Source organism: Schistocerca piceifrons, chromosome 2 (genome assembly GCF_021461385.2).
Source record: "Schistocerca piceifrons isolate TAMUIC-IGC-003096 chromosome 2, iqSchPice1.1, whole genome shotgun sequence".
Lineage (NCBI taxonomy): Eukaryota > Metazoa > Arthropoda > Insecta > Orthoptera > Acrididae > Schistocerca > Schistocerca piceifrons.
Window position 1 is genome coordinate 174149831 of NC_060139.1, and position 21034 is coordinate 174170864.

General features: G+C 38.5%; 1 protein-coding gene across 1 annotated transcript in view; it reads right to left on the reverse strand.

Moving 5' to 3' along the window:
• Nucleotides 1-20733, reverse strand: part of LOC124776680 (probable glutamate--tRNA ligase, mitochondrial) — an 89007-nt gene extending 68274 nt beyond the window's left edge. Inside the window, exon 1 of the mRNA XM_047251783.1 lies at nucleotides 20528-20733. Within this exon, the coding sequence (XP_047107739.1) occupies nucleotides 20528-20687 (160 nt within the window). The 5' untranslated portion in view covers nucleotides 20688-20733. The remainder of the gene's footprint in view (nucleotides 1-20527) is intronic.
• Nucleotides 20734-21034: the final 301 nt, after the last annotated feature.

Below are 21034 nucleotides of genomic sequence, written 5' to 3' on the forward strand. Positions count from 1 at the left end.
CAAGGGAACTTGCTGTTCCAACAGGACAATGCACGTCTGCATGTATCCCGTGCCACCCAACGTGCTCTAGAAGGTGTAAGTCAACTACCCTGGCCAGCAAGATCTCCGGATCTGTCCCCCATTGAGCATGTTTGGGACTGGATGAAGCGTCGTCTCACGCGGTCAGCACGTCCAGCACGAATGCTGGTCCAACTGAGGCGCCAGGTGGAAATGGCATGGCAAGCCGTTCCACAGGACTACATCCAGCATCTCTAAGATCGTCTCCATGGGAGAATAGCAGCCTGCATTGCTGCGAAAGGTGGATATACACTGTACTAGTGCCGACATTGTGCATGCTCTGTTGCCTGTGTCTATGTGCCTGTGGTTCTGTCAGTGTGATCATGTGATGTATCTGACCCCAGGAATGTGTCAATAAAGTTTCCCCTTCGTGGGACAATGAATTCACAGTGTTCTTATTTCAATTTCCAGGAGTGTATATTAGTGCAAATGGTAATTTGTATACTGTTATTTGTATCAAATATACCTGCAAAATTGCTTAAAGGCTGTATAAAAAGCAGAATAAAACTGAAACCATCATGGGTGGCTGGCTGGATTTTTAACAATGGAGACTGTGTTTGTAGAAATCCTTTCCTGAAATGGGTGCAAAAGACTGCCTCTCTTTATAAAATTATAGCTTGAATATCCAAAGATGAAACTGCCACTAGGAGAAATGACTGGGTGATGTGTAGTGAATCCATTCAAGTGCAATAGTTAAATAAAAATCACCTATCCTTGGAGTACCAAACTTTAATCAGCCAATTCCTTCTATCGCTAAACGTAATAGTCATTATTGCCATAACACTTTGTCATCCCATGAAATTGCTTCTCAATTCTACTTTGTCCAATGACGCCGCCTGATATTGATGACATATTTATTTGTGTCACCAACTATGTTACCAATATATGCAGGAAGACTGCTTTGAAAGTCTGGGCACAAGTAGCAAGGTGACAATTTTGGCTGTTAGGTGCAGGAATATCACATTTCCTGAACTAGGTTACACACAAGGTGCACTTGCAGCTTTCTGCACTGTGGTTGCATCTTAGCCAACTGTGATGGGTGCCTGCCCTTGGCTTCCACAATATTGTGGTTGGGAGTTGTTCCTTCAGCTCACCTCCACTTGAATTGGTAGCCAGAGTCAGGTAGTGAAAGAGCCATTAAAAGGACTAATCTGAATGATGAAATTACAAGCCACCAGAATCTTGTTGATGGAAAGGCAGTTGCTCAATCGCACTCAGCCCACTTCAATCATTGCTACCACTATAAGATCATGGGCAGCTGCATCAACATGTGAGCAGTTTTTTCCACATGTGGTGATCCTCGCTGGTCACAGTTGCATACTCATGTCCTCTCAACTCTTATTAGGCCCACTACATTATTTCATGAACCAACTAGCTCTTGAAAAGCAATGTTCTCTTTCTGAGCTTTTTGTAAAGTTAGTTAGTTAACTAGTGTCATGTTTCACGTATCATCTGCACATTAAATCTTAATGTTGTGGTATGTTTCATCCTATTCACATCACAAATTATTTTGGAAATATGACTATATGCTTATAATTTAAAAGTGTGTGCTCCCTTTTTTTTCTATTTGTTTGTACAAGTATATTCATTCCTGTTGTGTGCAAATTAATTTCATCAGAACAGCAACACCTTACACAAGTTTATTCCTCCACCAGCTGCCCCCTCCTTCCTCTTCTCTTCCGATTTAGTAGACTGGTTTGATGCAGCTCTCGATCCTAGTCTGTACTGTGCAACTCTCTTTATCCCTACGTAACTACTGCAATGTACATCTACTTGAACCTGTTTACTATATTCAAGCCTCGACTCCCTTAGGCGCCACCCCCTCCCCCCCCCCCCCCCCCCAAACACACATTTCCCTCTGTTACTAAACTGATTATTTCTGGATGCCTTAGGATATGTTCTACCAACCTTCCTCTTCTTCTACAACTATGAGAGTCGGTCAATAAGTAATGCCCCACATTTTTTTTTAAAAAAAAGCTGTTAATAAACACAGACAAACATCCTTGTTGGGGTTTCACATCTGATGTCTGTTCTGTGCACCGGTGAAGTTTCGAACCATTCTGGCATATGGCAGAGCAGTAGTACAACATCAAAATGGTGTCTACATATAACTCATGTTACAAGCAGTGTGCTGTTATTGAAGCCTTGTGTGCAGAAAAAGAAAATGTGGTGAACATCAATAAGTTTTTTGTGTGCAATTTATTGTGATGCTGCAGTTGATAGGAGTACAGTTGGTTGATGGGTAAAGAAAGTTACAGCCTCAGGAAATGCAGAAACAGAGCTCCATGATCAGCCACGCTCGGGATGTCCTATAACAGCCACAGCTCCAGACATGCTAAATCTTGCAGATGCCATTATTCGTGATGACCGCTTAAAGATTCCTTACAGGGAACACACTTTGAAGATCACGAGAGCGTCAATCTTGCAGTGCAAACATGGCTATGCCTACAGGACAAGAGCTTTTACCAGGAGAGAATACATGCTCTTCCACAATGTTGACATATGGCTATAAAAAGTGATGGAGATTACATAGAAAAATAGGACATGGACAAGACATGTTGACGTACAGGGTGGTCCATCTGAAGTTTCGGATGAGGTTATCTCGAAAGCTATACATTGGGTAAAAATAGTGGATAAGGGGGACATCAAATGAAACTACACGTGACCCCCAGCCCCCACCCCCTTGGGTGGGGTGGGGGGCAACTTTTAAATCTTAAACGGACACACCCATTTTTTATTGCAGATTCAGATTCTCCATAAAAAAGTAATCAAGTTTTGTCTGAAACATTTTTTAAACCATTGACAGATGGCGCTGAAATCAATAAAACAGTAAAATTGGGGAAGAACTCTGATTTATTTAGAATTATTCGAGAAAGACGCATCAAATCGATAAAAAATGTGCACCAATTCTTTCATTATGCCAAATAAAGCTATTTTTGGTACAAAATGTACTGTATCCTACTTTTAGCGTTACCCAGGAACAACGACACGGACGTAGCAGAATGACGGTCCCATGGGATGCTTCATTAGTGTGAGCCCCTTGCCTCTCACAATTTGGCATGGATAATTAATGAAATTTGTCACGAAGAAATTGTTCAAAATTATCCCCATTTGCTTCAATGCATACAGTCAATCGTCTGCGAAAGTTGTCCACAGTTTTGAGCAGCACATCCCGTCGTATGGCTGCACACGCTCTTCGAATATGTTGGTCCATATCGTTTCGGGTTGTGGGCTGTCTTTCATAAACAATATTTTTTTAAATAGCCCCACAAGAAAAAATTAGGAGATGTTAGGTCTGGTGAATGTGGAGGCCACTGAATTGGTCCACCTCGTCCTATACACCGACCAGGGTATCATAAATTTAAAACGTTCCGCACATTTTAGCATAATGGGGAGCTGCTCCATCCTGTTGGAACCACATTCGTTGCCTAGTTTCTAGATCAACATCTTCCATCAGTTCCAACAAATCATCGCAGAGAAGTTGTAAATAAGATTCCCCTGAAACATTTCGATCAAAAAAATATGGTCCTATCAAGTAACCATTCCAAATTCCACACCAGACCATTAACGACCATTTGTGTTCATTGTCAATGGATCTGTGCCAGTGTGGATTGACAGGGGACCAATAATGACAATTTAATTTGCCATTGTTTTTGAATGTGGCTTCATTGGTGAACATAATGTATCTAAAAAAACCATTGTCACCTCTTATCATTTCCAAGGCCCACTGGCAGTAATGCACGCGTATTTGCATATCTTTCAGCATTAATGCCTGCGTCAGAATGATATGATACGCATGATATTTATGTGCCTTCAAAATACTCAAAACAGTGATTTCGGTATTCCAGTTTGTCTCTGAATCACACAACTACTAATTTTGGGATCCAGTTGAACACAGGCGAGAACGGTAAGGGTCCAAGCGTCATTTACATTGTATTCGCAGTGACAAGGTGGATGGTGCTTGTAACCATTTCAAGCTCATTGAGTGCAATTTTGAATAATGTTTTTGCTTGGATGTCATCTGTTTGGGAAACAATCCACATACAATTGCGCAGCTACAGCGTAATTGGTATGGCATTCACCTAAAATTAACATCATATCAACAATCTCTGTAGGAGGATAGTGAACCATGTTTCACTAAAGAATAATTTACTTTCGTGAGTTGATGTTTACGGTTCACAATCTGAAAGTGAAGTGACGTCTGATCGCATTGCACTGACCTTTATACTGAGCCACAGTTCGCAGTTTGGCCATGGTAGCACCAAGTCGGGTGAATAATGCAATGGTGAAGAGTTCCCTAATGAGATTTTGATACCATTCCGCCTCCCTCCATCAAAAACTGTGTCGGGTAGGATAAAAAAGCTTAATTTGGTGTAATGAAAGAATTGGTGCACATTTTGTATCAATTTGATGCGTCCTTCTCGGATCATTCTAAATAAATAAGAGTTCTTCCCCAATTTTAATGTTTCTCGGTTTCAGTGCCACCTGTCAATGGTTTAAAAAAATGTTTCAGGCAAAACTTGATTACTTTTTTATGGAGAATCCGAATCTGCAATAAAAATGGGGGTTTCCATTTAAGATTTAGAAGTTGCCCCCTGCCCCACCCAAGGGGGTGGGGACTGGGGGTCAGGTGTAGTTTCATTTGATGTCCCCCTCTGAGCTTACGAACTTGTTTTACCCACTATTTTTACCCAATGTATAGTTTTCAAGATAATCTCACCTGAAACTTCAGATGGACCACCAGTATATTGTCACCAAATTCAGACTCTTAACAATAACTGTGTTCTTAAAAAAACATGGGGCATTATATATTGAATGGCCGTGGTATATCTACATGCTGCAAACCACTCTAAGTGCATGGCAGAAGGTATATCCTACTGTACAAGTTACTAGGGTTTCTCCTTGTTCCAGTCACATGTGGAACACAGGAAGAATGATCATTTAAATGATTCTGTACACGTTGTAATTAGTCTTATCTTATCTCTACATCCTAGAGTCATCATTTAAAGCAAGATCTTGAAACTTTATAAGTAGGCTTTCTACAGACTATTTATGTCTATCTTCAAGAGTTTGCCAGTTCAGTTTCTTCAGCATCTCTGTGATACTCTCCCATGGATCAAACAAACCTGTGAGCATTCGTGCTGCCCTTCTCTGTATATGTTCATTATCCCTGTTAGTCCTATCTGATACGCAAAGTTGAGCAATATCTGAGATGGGTCACATGAGTGATTTGTAAGCAATCTCTTCTTTTAGTTAAATTGTGCCATACAACTCTTTTCTCTCCAGTGCATCTTGACTAATTACTCGATCTACCTGCCTAATCTTTAGTATTCTCCTGAAACCACATTTCAAAATTTCTATTCTCCTCATCTGCACACTGCTTGATGCTCAAGTTTCACTTCCATATAAGACTACTGTTCACTCAAGTACTTCCCAATATTTACACCTATAAAGACTAGGCATACAGCTTAGACCTACTGCCTGAAGGGAACACAGTGACTGTTTGTAATTTTATATTTTTAACTAGTGAACCCTCCAATGCTTTGCATTTGCTAAGTATGTATTGGTATTGGATATACATCCTAACCTCCTCCTCCTCTATCTCTCTGCCCCCCTCCCCACCCTCTCTCTCCATCCATCTCCTCCTCCCCTCCCTTCCCCCATCTTTCTGTCCGTCTACTCCTTCCCCCTCTCCATGTCCACTTCCCCTTCCCTTCTCTCTCTGACCTTGAGCCTTGTTTATTTTTATTCCAAACAAAATCTTGATTGGGAAATGAAGGTACACAAAATGTGTGGGTAAATCAACTGGGACCATTAGGGTACATAGGATATGTGAGAGACTTCTCCAGTTGCTGGATCTGTGAGGATAGTAGCTTCAGTGACAGTATCCTGTATAGTTTTAATCTGCAAACAGGTTGGATTACAAAGTTCTAGATGATTCAGATTCTGTGGTAGTACACTACCCGTAAGCCGATAAGCTATAAATAAAACTCTGCTGTTTTATGTTAAAACCGACTGCCATGAAGATAAAAAACAGCCCATTTTTGTGTATACAGTTTTTGTTTAATATTATATATGAGGAGAAAGAACAAAAGGGAGAAACGATTTGTGTAATGGTTTACATGTCCTGCTATCTCGGATAAAGCTGATTGTGAGAAAGAAAATAAAACCACATTTTCTCACAACACAGCATTTTCTTTCTTGCTATCAGTTTTACCATAAAACCTGTACATTGTTGTTTAAAAATATATATACATCCTACGCCTATCTGAATGTTTATTAGAGTATTGTGTAAAATTTAGTAAATTGGTTGGAATCTCTTCACGATTTTTGGTAATAATATATCCCCCCTCTTTTTTACACACTCACATATACACTTCTCTCTCTCTCTCTCTCTCTCTCTCTCTCTCTCTCTCTCTCTCTCTCTCTCCAGCTCACAGAAATGAAAAGCTGCAGCACACGCGAGGTGTGCAAGATTTTTTAATATCTTGTTGCCCTCTTATTTCACTGGATTTCATTAACATTAGTGAATTAACCTCTGTTGTGAAAGTAATGAAAGGAAAAGACTTTTCAACACATTACACAAAAATTTATTACATTTACAATCCACTCAAAACTCAGCCCTTACAAACACACTCGTCTTGTAGTAAGTAGGCTAAAGAGAGAAAACTACCAAGATAGTGGCATAAAAGGGGCGGTTCTCATGCACATTAGCCTAAGTGATTTTTGTAGACCAATTTGAGATTGTTTCCAGGTCTGACAGAACACAAGTGTCTTATATCAAACTGTTCATCTCAACTTCGCCTACACAACTGTGGTGTATTGTAAAAGTTATCATTAACACCCCTTATATCTGTATGTCCCCCCCTCCCCCCACCATTATTCTTTATCTTTATCTTAATGTCATCCCCTCCTTCCTTGTTGGGCATCACACCAAGTGTCTTTAACACTCTGACTTGTATTTAAGAGGAAGAGGGGTGTTCAAATCCACACCCAGCTATCATAATTTGGTCTTCCTTCATAATCTGAGCAAATGTTAGGCTAATCCCTTGAGAGAGAGAGAGAGAGAGAGAGAGAGAGAGAGAGAGAGAGAGAGAGAGAGAGAGAGAGAGAGAGAGAGAGGGGGGGGGGGGGGGGAGAGGGGGGGGGGGGGGGGGGGAGAAGGAGAAAACACGAGAAAATTTTTCAATATCATAAAAAGGAAAGTCACTGCTCACCATACAGCAGAGATGCTGAGTCGCAGATACGCACAACATAAAAACTGCCCCAAATGAAGCTTTTAGCCAGTAAGGCCTTCATCAAAAATAGATGACACACACACACACACACAAACACACACACACACACACACACAAAAGCACTACTTACACACACAACTGCAGTCTCAGGCAACTGAAACCACACTGCGCAGTCATGTGTAAGTGTGTGTGTAGGTCATCTATTTTTGACAAAGGCCTTATTGGCTGAAAGCTTTATTTGTGACAGTCTTTTTGTTGTGCCTACTCTGTGACTCAACATCTCCACTGTATGGTAAGTAGAAACTTTCCTTTTCATAATATTGTTACATTCCATCCTAAACTTAATTTTTCCTTAAATACAACTCCATGTCACTCTGAATATGACCTCCACACAAAAAGCTGAGGGTAAAGTGGAAAAGGATGGGAAACACCGTAGATCAAAGAACCTTGCATAAACAGTACAGAGAGTTCTATTTCATTCCATCCACTCCTATACTTCCCAAAGAGTCAACAGCTCTTATTTCCAGGTGGAAGAATATGCAAACAACATGTTTTCCATAAAACCTGTGCCAGGAAATGGGACCTGTCACAGTAGTAATAGTAGTAGTAGTAGTAGTAGTAGCAGCAGCGGCAGTAGCAGTAGTTGTTTTATTCATCCGTATATCTCTTTTACAAAGATATTGGCCATGTCTTGGCATTACAATTTAAGAACAATAAAAAATAAAGTAATTCACATACTCAGACATTTACATACTTAAAGATCTAGTATGGCACGGATAGAACTGGTAGTTGGCTGTGCCCTTGTGATAGGAACAATCCCAGCATTTGCCTGAAGTAATTTAGGGAAACAACAGAATCAGGATGGCTGCATGAAGACTGGAGCCTCCACCCTCTAAACACTAGGCCACTGTTTCAAACAGTGCTACCTCATTTGGTGGTGGTGGTTAGTGTTTAACGTCCCGTCGACAACGAGGTCATTAGAGATGGAGCGCAAGCTCGGGTTAGGGAAGGATTGGGAATGAAACCGGCCGTGCCCTTTCAAAGGAACCATCCCGGCATTTGCCTGAAACGATTTAGGGAAATCACGGAAAACCTAAATCAGGATGGCCGGAGACGGGATTGAACCGTCGTCCTCCCGAATGCGAGTCCAGTGTGCTAACCACTGCGCCACCTCGCTTGGTCTACCTCATTTGGTTTACCCATAATTTAGAATATTGTTTTACAAATAAGTCATTTAATAATGTAAAAGGCTAATGCTACATTGTTCATTCATGCCTCACACCCAGTCACTGCACACATACAAACACTACACACACTATTAGCTGACACCAGCATCATTTTATGTACCACAACTTTCTATTTAATGTAAATGGACTGACAAAAAAAAAAAAAAAAAAAAAAAAAAAAAAAAAAAAAAAAAAAAAAAAATCTACTCAGCAAGTGGTGGCAGGGTGACACACATACAAAAAAAGGATTTAACTTTTACAAGCTTTCAGAGCCGGTGCTCCTTCTTCTAGTAGAAGAGTTGAAGGGGAAGGAAGAAGGGTGAAGGAAAAGGACTGGATCAGATTAAGGAAAGGGGTACAGTTCAGGAAAGTCACCCAGAACCCTAGGTCAGGGGAGACTTTTCTGAACTATACCCCTTTCCCTAACCTGATCCAGTCCTATACCTTTCCCCCTCTTCCTTCCCCTTTAACTGTTCTACCAGAAAAATGAGCCAATGGCTAAAAATGCTTGTAAAAGTTAAATCCTTTTGCCTGTGTGTGTTCCCCGAGCCCTGCTTGGTGAGTAGATATTTGATCTATCTATTTATATTATATTATCAATAACTGACAAGTTTCTACCTGCTAGCATGAAAAACTGAGTCAGCATCTTTCTATAATGAAAGAGACGTCGAGTTCCAGAAGGCAATAAGGTATTTAATATTATACATTGCATAGCCTTGGGAATCAGTTTAGAAAGAAAAAAAGAAGGAAAGTGCTATGTGGAATGATAGATGTTTTATTATTGTTATTATTATTTATTTATGTTGTATTTTTTACCAAACAACTACTGTGAGTTATCTAAGCAATCCTTCAATGCATAGAATCTATTTCTTAACAGGTACTTTTTAACTGCCTTTTTAAATAACTTAGTTTTATCAATTTCTTCCTTCTCTTTTGGCAATTTATTGTATAGCTTTATGCTCTGGTGAAAATGTTGTTTTAAGTTTTATGTTTATTCTTTCTTTGTAAATGTAAGTTCAGTCTAGATTTCATTCCACTGTCATGGACAGAGTTGTTGGTGCAGTAATTGTCAATGTTATTTTTGATATGTACAAATGATTGGTAAATGTTCTTGCATGGTGCAGCTAAAACCTGTAGTGTTTTGAACACATCTTTACAATGAGCTCAACTACAATTTCTGGTTATTATTCTTATGGAGCTTTTCTGCAGTTTGAAAACTGTGTTCATATTTTGCATGTTTATTCCCCAGAAAGGAATGCCAATGAACAGTATGTAACTAAAAGACACAGGCTGTTACATACTGACAACAGGATCCTAAGGGCATAACATGTCGATACATTCTGTTTGCAAGTATTTTTGTGAGTTCACACCCGTTCAACTCTGAAACAAAATGATAGATAAACTCCAGTGGAAGACTCTGCAAGAGAGATGCTCAGTAGCTTGGTACGGGCTTTTGTTGAAGTTTCAAGAACGTACCTTCACCAAGGAGTCAAGCAGTATATTGCTCCCTCCTATGTATATCTCATGAAGAGACCATGAGGATAAAATCAGAGAGATTAGAGCCCACAAAGAGGCATACCAACAATCTTTCTATCCACGAACAATACGAGACTGGAATAGAAGGGAGAACCGATAGAGGTACTCAAGGTACCCTCCGCCACACACCATCAGGTGGCTTGTGGAGTATGGATGTAGATGTAGAATATTAATTTTTAGAAAGTTTGCATTTTTCACAATCTGTACACACGCCACCTACATTTAACGGTGTCATTTTCTCTCTTCAATCTGATCTTACATGGCATTAGACTGCAGAAAAAAAAACAACCCAAGGCTGATGCAGCAGAGGCTCTCAAACAGTTAAGAAAACACTGGCAGCTATCAATGAAAATCTCAACTGTGAAGTTGCTTCATGGTGCGAGATCTCTAATTAATATCACAAGGTTCCTTAAAGCCAAAAAGAAAGGTCTGTATGATGTGTAACTTCCTTAGGAAATATTTCTAGATTATATCCTCCAGTTAGGACACAACGAAATGATATGCCTGCAGTCACGGCATCTGTTAAGTCTCATTTCAAGAATCTGTATCAGATGGCAGAGCAGCTTTTCCATTGCTTGCTATTGTTGGTGACAGTTTGTTTAATAAGTGATGGGTGGCAATCACTAAAAAATCATGGGTTGGATGGAGCTAGACACTGGCACTGATCGTTCGTAGTTTCCTTTGCCTCGTAAAAGAAGTTAGCTGGCACTTTGTTTCACTTGCAGCAATTTAAACTGATGTATTAGATCCCATCCTAAACACCTTCTGAGGAATCACAATATATTACAGAAAAACTGTGGTGCCTATGATAAAAGTTATTGTAAACATCTTTTAAGCTGTGCTATTAGGTGCCAACCTAACCACAACATCGGAAACCATGAAATATTCGGAAAAAAACAGCCAAAATATTTGTGACGACAAAGATTATAAGACTGTGCAATTCTTACTGACTACCTTATACTACTACCCGATTGGCTATGACCAAAGATAACAAATTGCCAACAGCATCACGCAATGGAAGAGTCACGGACATCGTAAGTGCACTTCAGCTGACAACTTCGTTGGTCACTATCACTATCTTCATATGGCATCTGCAGTTTTCATCACTGACAGAGTGGTAGGGCAGTTTCCTTTTGGGAAGAAACTGAGGTGACTGCTAACATGATCCATAGCACCAACCGGTCAGCTGATGGTGACTTGTTGGATGTGCCTGGATCTGGAGCTGTTTCTCATTGATGTGTGTGGCTGATGACAGAAGGTTAGTTCCTTCCTCTACCTAATAGGTTTGAAGCATTGCCTCCTCCTGATAATGAGACATAGCCAGTAGGCCTTGCCTCTCCTGCTCATGCAACGGTTTTCTTCTCAGTTGTGGCCAGGGCAACCACGGAGGAGAAATAAGGTAGGCAGCTCCAATATTGGGCACATCATGGTATAGAATTGAACCAAATGTACACGTAGTATGTATTCCAGGAAGAACTGCCTGACATGTGATAGAAGCAATGCTGGGAGCACATGCTGTACTCAGCTGTAGGGTGTTGCTAGCTCCAGCTGGCATCAATAATGACAGTAATTGGGTTCTGCAACCATTCTCAGTTAGGTGTCAGAAGTGTTGAAGACAACTAGCCCCATGTGGGAGGTCTTTGCACAGCTGTTGATTTGCAGCATCATTCTGAGGACTGATTACGACATATGATGTGATCTGCATGCGGAGCGTACTGTCTCTGTGGTAAGACCATTTGTAGAGTCCTCATGCTGAGCTACAAAATGGAGATTGAATCACATTGAATAGATCAGTTGTGTACTACACACACTTTACACAAAGCTACAATATCGTTTGTAGAAAATCCAGCATCAGACAGACCAATTATTTCAAATGATGGGATAACAGATCTGGAGAATGAGAATCTTAATATATTAGTTTTCATGGCCAGAGTACTCACAGTAAAGTCCTGGAGCTCATGTCTCTCATGGAAATTAACTGTCCCCACATCAGACCACGAGGAATTAGTTAAACCACAAGTAGAGAATAGGGAAATTCTTGATGACATGTAGAACATATAATAGAAAATAGATCATACTCTCCAGGAGGAGTGGGTTTATAGTGACAAGCAAGTCTAGTAAGATAACAAATGAAAACTTAAAACTGATACGGACAAGAGCAAACAGAGCCAGTGAATCTACATTAATAACTGAATGTTTCAATTGACTATTAGATTCAGAGTCATTCAAGATGATCGGAAATTCATAGCCTAGAAATCCTCCCAGGCATACGGTACTAGTAAGTAGAGAATTTAGCGAGTACCGATAAGGAAACCTGCAAATTTATTATTGCTAGTACAGACCAAACAGTCTTGTGAAGTAATAGTGAAAATATATTCCAACATCTGCACTTCCACATCAACATATACCATATGGAGTAACGGAGAAAAGTTTATAGTAGCTCATGCATTCATAAGGACCACATCTGAAGTGTAAATTGGCCAAATTATGGTGATGGATCTTTCAGAAATCCCAAAGTTACTGGTCTTATGTACAGTCGGTTAATGGTCTAAACCTTCCATTCAGTCCCTCGTGAATCCATGTTACTGAGTTGCAGAAAGCAAGCATAAATATTAAATTCAGAATTAAAACTGTATTCAGGCATGAGGATACCAATATACCAATGTCTGACTACCACAGAGATTAACATGTGAAAGTTACTGACAATGACACAGATACTACTGAACAACATTAGACCAATATACCTCTGCCACTCGTCTGCTGCAAGATCCTAGAATACACTTCAGATACAAACACTATGATGTTTCGAAGAATAAGCACAGACTTTGATAAAAAGCATTAGGGTGGAATAGATTCAGGTTTATTTATACATGACATCTCGCAAACAATGGATGCAGGTGAATAAGTAGATTCCGTCGTCTTAGATTTCCGAAAGGTTCATTCATGATGCAGCATCACATTTTTTATCACTAATCATGTTAAGATCATACAGATTATCATTACAAATATGTGGCTTGTTCAAGGAATACTTGACCAGAACCTAGTTTGTTACACTAGGCCGTGAAGGTTCCACACAAACATCTGTTGTGCCCCAAGGAAGCATATTAGGACCTCTAATGTTTTCAATATACATAAACAATTCATCAGGCACGATCAGCAGCACTGTAAGACAGTTCACTAACGATGTTGTCATACATAGAAAAGTGTCTTCATTGAAGGACCAAAATTGCTGAAAGACTTGGATAAAATGCCTGCTTGGTGCGATGTATGGTAGCTCCCATCAAATATGAACTATGGTAAGACAATGTCAACAATAAAGACCCAACAGGATGTGATTGCAAGGTTATTATTAGTAAGAAACCATAAGCAGGCTCAGAAAATCTCGGAAAATCAGTATGAGGGAAATTCAGGAGAAGACAAATATTCTGGGCAGATTCAGGGTTAGATTAGAGATTAGATTAGATTCGTTTTCGTTCCATAGACCCGTACTGAGGAGATCCTCGTGGATGTGGAACATGTCAAATTTTGTTTCTTTTTTTAAGCTGAAATAACAATACTAATAGTATGAATATATGCAATACATCATTTGTTTCTGTTAAAAAATTCGTCAATGGAGTAGAAGGAGTTGGCCACTAGTAAGCCTTTCAGGCTCCTTTTAAACTGATCTTTATTTGTAACTAAATTTTTTATGTTTACTGGCTAATTATTGAAGATGAGTGTTCCTGAGTAGTGGACCCTTTTTGAACTAAAGTAAGTGCTTTTAAGTCCTTGTGCAGATCATTTTTGTTCCTGGTATTGTATGTATGAACTGAGCTGTTTGTTGGAAAAAGATATATTATTTAGGACAAATTTCATTAATGAGTAAATATACTGAGAGGCAGTAGTTAGTATACCCAATTCTTTGAAGAGGTTTCTACAGGACGTCCGTGAATTTACTCCACAAATAATACATATTACATGCTTTTGGACTCTGAAAACTTTTGACTTGAAGAGTTACCCCAAAATATTATACCATATGACATTATGGAATGAAAGTAGGCAAAGTATGCAAGCTTTTTCATTTTTATGTCGCCTATGTCTGCTAACACTCGAATTGCAAATACAGATTTGGTAAGGCGTTTCTGCAGTTCTGTGGTGTGCTCTTCCCAACTGAATTTATTATCAAGTTGTAATCCCAGGAATTTAAGACTGTCAACCTCTTCTATCTGCTCTTCTTCATATTTTATGCATATGCTGGGTGGAAACCTCTTACAGGTTCTGAATTGCATATAGTGAGTCTTTTCGAAGTTTAATGTCAGTGAGTTGGCTTTAAACCATTTATTAATATCCATGAAAATATCATTAGCAGATCTTTCTAGAACTACACTTGACATACTATTTATTGCAATACTTGTGTCATCTGCAAACAAAACGAACTCTGCTTCTGGCAGTGTAACTGATGAGAGATCATTAATATACACAAGAAAAAGTAATGGCCCTAAGATGGATCCCTGTGGGACACCCCATGTAATTTCTTTCCATTCTGATGATGACTGATGACTTAATTCACTAGTCCCTTCCACTGACACCCTTTGTTTCCTGTTAGTGAGGTATGACTTGAACCATTTTGCAGCACTGCCCATGACACCATAGAATTCTAATTTACTTAAAAGGATGTTGTGGTTCACACAATCAAATGCCTTTGACAAATCACAGAAAATACCTGCTGCTTGTAATTTGTTATTTAATGAATTAAGTACATTTTCACTGTAGGTGTAAATAGCCTTCTCGATATCAGAACCTTCAGGAATCCAAACTGTGTTCTTGATAATATGTTATTTGTGGTCAGATGGTTGAGCAGCTGCCTGTACATTATTTTTTCTAAAATTTTTGAGAATGCTGGCAAAAGTGAAATCGGTCTGTAGTTTGATGGTATCTCTTTATCCCCTTTCTTGAATAGAGGCTTAACATCTGCATATTTTAGCCAGTCAGGAAATGTCCCAGTTATAATTTACTGGTTACACAAGTAACTTAGAATTGTACTAAACTCACAAGAACATGCCTTAATTAACTTTGTTGATATTTCATCGTACCCACTAGAATGCTTTGTTTTTAAAGATTTTATTATGGACGTTATTTCTTTTGGTGAAGTGAGTGATATATTCATGTACTTGAAGCTATTTGTGAAGGCTAGTTTCAGATATTCAAAGGCATTATTTACTGATCCTGAAAGTCCCATTCTATCAGTAACGGATATAAAGTACTTGTTAAATAAATTTGCCACACTATGCCCATCAGTTACTAATGTCTCATCTACCCTCAGCGCTATTTGCTCCTGTTCCTTTCTGGTTCTACCAGTCTGCTCTTTCACTATATCCCATATTGTTTTTATTTTGTTCCCTGACATTGCTATCTTCTTCTCATAGTGCATTTGTTTAGACGTCTGAATCACTTTTTTTTAATGTTTTACAGTATTCCTTGTATTTAGCTAAATCATCAGCATTGGAGCTATTCTTGGTCGACAGATACATTTTCCTTTTTGTTTACAGGAAATCTTTATTCCTTGTGTAATCCATGGTTTTATTATACACTTCTGTTTAATTTGAGTAACTTTTAGAGGAAAACAGTTTTCAAACATGGTACTGACATTGTTCATGAATGTGTTATATTTTTCATTCATGTCATGAGCACTATAAACATCTTTCCAGTTCATATCTTTAAGCAGTTTTCTAAAACACTCAATTTTTGATTGATTGACTACTCTCCTGTACTCAGATTTAGCGGTCTTGATAATCTGCTTAGAATTTACATCTAAAACAAGGAGCTGCATGTCATGATCTGATAGTCCATTTATAACAGGTTTTATGATATGATTTTGTTCCTTTGATTTGACACCCGTTATTGATTTTCCTACTCGGGTGGTAAAGGATAGCAGCACACTGATAGATAACTTCTTTACAGACCAAGATAAGTTTAACCAGATAAATGCTCAGCCTGTTGAGAATGGTCTTTCTGATCATGGTGCACAGCTAGTTACAATATATGACATAGCTCCATTCAGCAATACTAAACAGTCCTCCAAAGTAGTACGTTCAGTCAACGATTTAACAATTGCAAATTTCAGGGAAAGCCTACAGCAGTTAGACTGGGATGAGGTGTACCGTGAACCTGATGCCAATTTAAAATATAATTTATTTCATGACATTTTTGTAAATGCATTTGAAAACTGCTTCCCCAAGAAAATAGTTAAATATACTCATAAGAAACCTTGTAACAAACCATGGCTTACTAAGGGTATAAAAATATCTTGTAACCGGAAAAGGGAAATGTATCTGACAGCAAGAAAGAGTAGTGACCCAGAAACTATCAAAAATTATAAAAACTACTGTGTTATATTAAGAAAAGTTATTAAAAAATCCAGGAGTATGTGTATCATGTCTGAAATCAGCAACTCTGATAATAAAATTAAAACAATTTGGAATATTATTAAAAGAGAAACAGGTCAACCAAGAGCAGAGGAAGACAGTATTACCATCAAATTGAATGAAAACTTTACGAACAAAAAGTCAGAAGTTGAAAATATTTTTAATAATCATTTTCTAAATGTTGTGGATATAGTAGGATCCAGGTGTTCATTAGAAGATGCTAGGCTGTTAATGGAAGAGGCCATACCTATGCAATTTGATACAATTGAAATCTCACCCACTTCTCCCTCTGAAATTAGGAAAATAATAAACTTGCTTAAAAGCAAAAACTCACATGGAATTGATGGCATTTCCAGCAAAATACTAAAAGCTTGTTCTCAACAGATAAGTAAGATTCTCAGCCACCTGTGTAATAGCTCTCTGGAACAGGGCATTTTCCCTGATAGACTGAAATATGCTATTGTTATACCTTTGCATAAAAAGGGGGATAGATCTGATGTCAACAATTACCGTCAATCTCCCTTCTAACAGCTTTATCCAAAATTTTTGAGAAAGTAATGTATTCAAGATTAGCTTCACATATCTGTAAAAATGAAGTACTAACAAAATGTCAGTTTGGTTTCCAGAAAGGTTTTTCAACAGAAAATGCCATATATGCTTTCACCAGTCAAATTTTGAATGATCTGAATAACCGAACACCACCCGTTGGGATTTTTTGTGATCTCTCAAAGGCTTTTGATTGTGTAAATCATGAAATTCTGCTAGACAAGCGCAAGTATTGCGGCATGAGTGGGACAGTGAACAAATGATTTAATTCGTACCTAACTGGAAGAGTGCAGAACGTTGAAATAATTAGTTCTCGTAACATGCAAAGATCAGCACATTCCTCAAACTGGGGAACTATCAAGAATGGGGTTCCACAAGGGTCAGTCTTGGGTCCTTTGTTATTATATATTAATGACTTGCCATTCTATATTCATGAAGAGGCAAAGTTAGTTCTCTTTGCTGATGATACAAGTATAGTAATCACACCTGAGAAACAAGAATTAACTGATGAAATTGTCAATACTGTCTTTCAGAAAATTACTAAATGGTTCCTTGTAAACGGACTCTCACTGAATTTTGATAAGACACAGTACATACAGTTCCGTACAGTGAATGGTATGACGCCATTAATAAATATAGACCTTAATCAGAAGCATGTAGCTAAGGTAGAATATTCCATATTTTTAGGTATGTCCACTGATGAGAGATTAAATTGGAAGAAACACATTGATGATCTGCTGAAACGTTTGAGTTCAGCTACTTATGCAATAAGGGTCATTGCAAATTTTGGTGATAAACATCTTAGTAAATTAGCTTACTACGCCTATATTCACTCATTGCTTTCATATGGCATCATATTTTGGGGTAATTCATCACTGAGGAATAAAGTATTTATTGCACAAAAGCGTGTAATCAGAATAATAGCTGGAGTCCACCCAAGATCATCCTGCAGACATTTATTTAAGGATCTAGGGATATTCACAGTAGCTTCTCAGTATATATACTCTCTTATGAAATTTGTTATTAACAACCAAACCCAATTCAAAAGTAATAGCAGTGTGCATAACTACAATACTAGGAGAAAGGACGATCTTCACTATTCAAGATTAAATCTAACTTTGGCACAGAAAGGGGTGAATTATACTGGCACTAAAGTCTTTGGTCACTTACCAAATAGTATCAAATGTCTGACAGATAACCAACAAGTATTTAAGAAGAAATTAAAAGAATTTCTGAATGACAACTCCTTCTACTCCATAGAGGAATTTTTAGATATAAATTAAGAAAAAAAAAAAAAAACACAAAAATATTAAAAAAATAAAAAAAATAAAAATAAAAAATAAAGAAAAACAAAAAAATAAAGTTGTTATATTAACTTAAGTATGTTGTTAAATTAACCTAATTATGTCATGTATTGGAAAATTCGACTCGTTCCACATCATTACGAAATATCGTATTCATGATCCATGGAACTAGTATTAATCTAATCTAATCTGTCTATAAAAATGTTATCAATGGCTGTCCTTGAGGATTTAGTGATCCTAGTTGGAAAGTTTACAGTGTGAGTTAGATTGAAAGACAACATTACTAACTGCAGTGAATGTTCACTGGAAGATTGCATTAGAAAATCTGTATTAAAGTCACCAGCAATCAAAATTTCTTTGTTTCTTCCTGTTAAATAACCCAAAAGAGCTTCTAGATGATCTAAGAATAAATTATAATTCCCTGCAGGTGCTCGGTAAATAGTTATTATTATATAGGATCTGTTATGGAACTCTACTTCTGTTGCACATGCTTCTAGATGCTGCTCTAAACAGAATTTATTAATGTCAATGTTCTTGAATTTATGGCAGTTTTTGATAAATGTGGCAACTCCTCCTCCATCCATATCTACTCTGCAGAAGTAGGAAGCTAGCTTAAATCCTGAAATGTCCAACATATCTATATCAGTGGTCACTTGATGTTCAGAGAGGCAGATTATTTCAATTTGGTTAGATGAATTCATTTCATCGATACAAATGAGTAGTTCATCAACTTTATTTCTAAGTCCCGGAATGTTCTGGTGTAATAAAGATAACTGATACTGCATACTAATGGGATTGTAACTGCTTTGGCGAAGATGAACTGGCAGTTTCTGATTACTTTCTGTTAAACACTGTTTAAATGGAAGCTCTATGATAAAATCTGACTCCTGTTCATCTGTTTTCTCAAACTGAGTGTGTCTGTCAATCTCTCTTAAAACTTGTTTCTTTCCCCCTTCCCTATCCTAAAAAAGGCATCCCTCTGACACCTGTGACCACTGGTATTTTGCCACTTGTGCCAGTGTCCCCCCTTAAGTTTTCTGCAATCAACCCAGACAGTTTTCCCTTCCCTTTCCTATTGAGGTGAAGGCCATGCCTAGTGTAGTCCCACCTATCGATAGCATCCACAGGAATCAAACCAATGTGGGACCCTATATCCGTCCTAAGCATCCACTCCAACTCCAAGTTCACCCTCCCTACGGAAGAGTTCAAATGAGGCCGATCATGGCGTCTCAACACGACACAAACAGAATACATCTATGAAGGAAATTGTGTGTAACACGAGGGTACTTTCGAGTACTGTTTCAGTGTTTGAAAGTCCTTATCAAAATATATTGAACGAATTCACAAATGGGCTGCTACGATCGGTAAACAAATAACATCGATCAATAATTTTTCAAATTATCACGTATATAACACATTACACGTAACTAGGCACCTGATTTAAATCAAAGTTTTCTATTATACGTTATCATAATCAGAAGAATGAGTAGGCCTACTGGTTTACAAAATGCAACTAAAGTGCAGGGAGACGGAATCAAATTATCTGAGATCCCTTACTACATTAAAGAAAATTAACGAAGGAGGGGAAAAGAAAGAGAAGAGAGAATAGGCGTGTACGCAGCGGAGAGTGAGACGTGTCAAAGCAACACGGTAAGTATATAGAATTACTGAAAAAAAGAGTCTGTAATACTGCAGTACACTGCAAAATTGGGTCTAGTGCAGCAGGGGATACAACCCGTCGGCTTTGGACAATGACGTCACAAGTCGCCAGATAGTAGTTTACCATTTTCGCTTTTGCTGTTATGTTTCAGTTTCGTTTTTTTTACTGATTGCTTAATAAAGTGGATCTGTTTATTCTATCTCGTGAGATTTTTTTTTTTTAAAAGCCAAAAAACACTTATCAGCCACTGAAGGGAGCTACAACACTAAGAAGAATCGCTTCGCGATTGGCGACTTGTGACGTCAATGTCCAAAGCCGACGGGTTGTATCCCCTGCTGCACTAGTCCCGCAAAATTTACGAGTGACAATATTAAACTAAAAAATACAATGACAGGATGTCTGAGGATGCAGTTCGTAACACGATCTGTGACAGACATGCTCAAGTGAAGATGACGCTGAGAATAAGCATTAGCAAATCATTTCACTCAACAGGGAAAAGTGACGTCCTAACGCTCACTACAATGAGAAAATATGTAACACCAATAATATTGTTTACCGGTGGGACTAGGTGCAAATCTCACACGAACTTCGTGACGCCCTTCTAATACCTTCCCTTTGCTCCTCCTTAACGGAGCAGTACTTATATTCCTTGAAGCAAACTCAATAAAAACGCAACATTTAGTTCCTTTCGTAAACATATTCGACAACCAGCACATAACCTTTACAAAATATTATGTAAACAAACACGCGCTCCGAAAGATTTTAGCTTGCTGCAAAGATAGTAAAAACACAGGTCGTTACGCTATGACCACAGTCTAAAGGCCCGTCCACACGCAACGATCTGTCTGCGCAAATGTCTGCGCACATCACATCTGCGCAGACAGATCGTTGCGTGTGGACAGAAGATTTGCACCAACCTCAGGTGTGTGCAAACCTGGAAGTTGGAGTTGGAGGTTTGAGCGAAACCTCTCAAATCTGTGGGTTCAAACCACATCTGCGCAGACAAGTTGGAGCGTGTGGACAGGAGATCGCCACAAATCTGGCGCGAAACAGCTGTTTGCTC